Source organism: Penaeus monodon, chromosome 1 (genome assembly GCF_015228065.2).
Source record: "Penaeus monodon isolate SGIC_2016 chromosome 1, NSTDA_Pmon_1, whole genome shotgun sequence".
NCBI classification, from domain to species: domain Eukaryota; kingdom Metazoa; phylum Arthropoda; class Malacostraca; order Decapoda; family Penaeidae; genus Penaeus; species Penaeus monodon.
In genome coordinates, this window is record NC_051386.1 from 16,743,993 (window position 1) to 16,746,577 (window position 2,585).

The 2,585-nt window shown below is 38.1% G+C and overlaps 1 protein-coding gene across 1 annotated transcript; it reads left to right on the forward strand.

Annotated features, from left to right (window-relative positions):
* The first annotated feature begins 1,942 nt into the window (after positions 1–1,942).
* LOC119596944 lies at positions 1,943–2,585 on the forward strand. Its single transcript, XM_037946372.1, has 2 exons — positions 1,943–1,994; positions 2,133–2,585. Exon 2 carries the CDS (start codon positions 2,134–2,136, stop codon positions 2,488–2,490), a length of 357 nt encoding a protein of 118 aa, XP_037802300.1. The 5' UTR covers positions 1,943–1,994; position 2,133; the 3' UTR covers positions 2,491–2,585.

Below are 2,585 nucleotides of genomic sequence, written 5' to 3' on the forward strand. Positions count from 1 at the left end.
AACACACATGCTCCCATAAACTATAAGCATTATCTAATATCTAATATTCCCTCCCCTTCTCTCTAGTCAGAATAGGTGTGATGGTATGGTTGTTATAAAGCTTTTCAGATCAGATCACATGTAATATAAAATAAAGATGTCTTTTCTTTTCAGGATGGCTCGTAACGTGACCTCCCTCCTCGTGACTCTGTGTCTCGTGGCAGCAGTTGCTGGACACAGCACGTATAGTATTGGCGGACACAGACCTGTTGTCCACGGCAGTGGAGTGCTCGGTGGTGTCCATGGAGGTGTCCTTTATATCAATTAAATCGCAAAAATAAAGAGCTGAATTTGAAATGAAACAATTTTTTTCCCTCTCCCGTCGTCATTTTCTAAATCCGCCTGACAAGATTCCCACTTTTGCCTGAAACCTGCATGATATTTGTGTAGCCATAATCGGAAAGCCCTTTTGCTTTATATTTCAACCTAAACAGAAACATTAGGGTGGTTTGTTGATATATATATATATATTATATATATATATATATATATATATATATATATATATATATATATATTATATATATATATATATATATATTAATTGACACTTGTATGAAGAAAATTAAGAGGAAATATATAAAAAGAAAAAGAAAAGATACTGAAGTATATTTTATTCTCTCCCACTTCTCTATTTCTCCATTATCCCCGTCCCCTTCTTTCTCATTTATAATAAATACCTAATGTACTACCTAACGGGATACTATACATTGTCTTCTATAGAGGACATTGGTGCTATGGATTTCCCGGGTAGTGACATCGGGTGAATCCTAAAGTCCTCTTTCGTTTCTTCTTTCTATTTATCTCTCTTTCTCTCTCTCTCACTCTCTGTATCAGTGTACTTATATAACTGCCTCTCTATCTGTTTCTCTCTATCGTAAGTAGTTGGTTTGATGACTGCGTTTTAGAAGATGGTTTTGTATGGCCCCTCAGTTATTAAACTTATCACTGTTGTTAGATTTTTTTAAATATCTATCTTTGGATTCATTGCCGTGCCTTAATTTAATACCCAAAACTTGGATGAATATTTAGTGACAAGGAATAAACATGGCCACTTATGTTTGAGTCAAAACACACCATCACCAATTGGCAACAGATTTACACCATCATTTGTATATGTTGTATATGATGGTGCACCGATTCTGTGACTCGTTACAGAAGATTCAGAACAGCAAAGGATACATTAATAGAACGGGAACGAGAAACACATGTTCGTACATTCGTGCTGATGTTCGAGAACGCAGTCGTTGTTTTCTTAACCTTACCCACAATGATGGTCTCTACAGCGCCTTCAGCGGCTCCACGTTTATTTGGTTTCATTTTTTTTCAAGACACCTACAAGCCGACAGGAGATAATAGACACAATTTAACCCACGCCATAAAATATTGTTTCTCACGATGCCCTTTGATAAAAATCATAACATGATTGAAAATCTGTCTTGATATTTCATAGTGTCATACCTACAGCACACACATGCTCCCATAAAACTGCAAGCATTGTCTAATATCTATTATTTCCTCCCCTCTCTCTATTTATCTCTTTAACTATTTCTTTCCCCAGATAATACATGCAGGCTCAATCTGGAATGAGAAACGCAAGGGAAAATCTGATAAGCGGACTTTTCCAGACTATACAAGTCACCTGGAATCCTTCATTTCGTCATCAGAGGTTGCCCATTCTTCCCATATTTATTTATAACTATTTATGACATTAATAAAGGAAATTACTCGGTCATTTATTTTTACAAATAAAACATATGGATATTTTTTCGATATAGGCAATAATGCAATTAAAAAGGTCGTCGCGATAACAAACAAAATAAAAATAATGAACGTTGGCAACACCTCGCTCTCGCCTGGAGTTACCTGAGCGAGTGTGGGCAGGCGATGCGCTAACGTTTAAAAGGAGGCACCGGGAATGAATGCTCAGAGTGCAGCTTCCAACTGAAGTTCAAGTAAGTCACTTCTGTAATAAGTGCTTTCATTTTATCAAATATTCAGGTCAGAATAGGTGTGATGGTATGGTTGTTATAAAGCTTTTCAGATCATATAATATGTAATATAAAATTAACGTAGATATCTTTTCTTTTCAGGATGGCTCGTAACGTGATCTCCCTCCTCGTGACTCTGTGTCTCGTGGCAGCAGTTGCTGGACACAGCACGTATGGCATTGGCGGACACAGACCTGTTGTTCACGGCAGTGGAGTGCTCGGTGGTGTCCACGGAGGTGTTCACGGCGGTGTCCACGGAGGTAGTGTTCATGGCCTAGGACTCGTAGGCTCTGGCATCCACGGCGCTGGATCCTTCAACACCGCTCATTACCCTGGAATTGTGCCTGGTTACAGCTTCTACGACCAAAGACCCGTACTCGGATACAACAACTGCAAGTACTGGTGCAAGAGTAATTATACCAACAAGTACTACTGCTGCCAACGACCTTACCAAGGATAGACTCAGAAGTCTTCACAGAAAAATACTTATTTGTTGATTGTTTGTTATACATCATAGATTATTTACTAAAAAATAAATAAAACGTAGCGTCACGA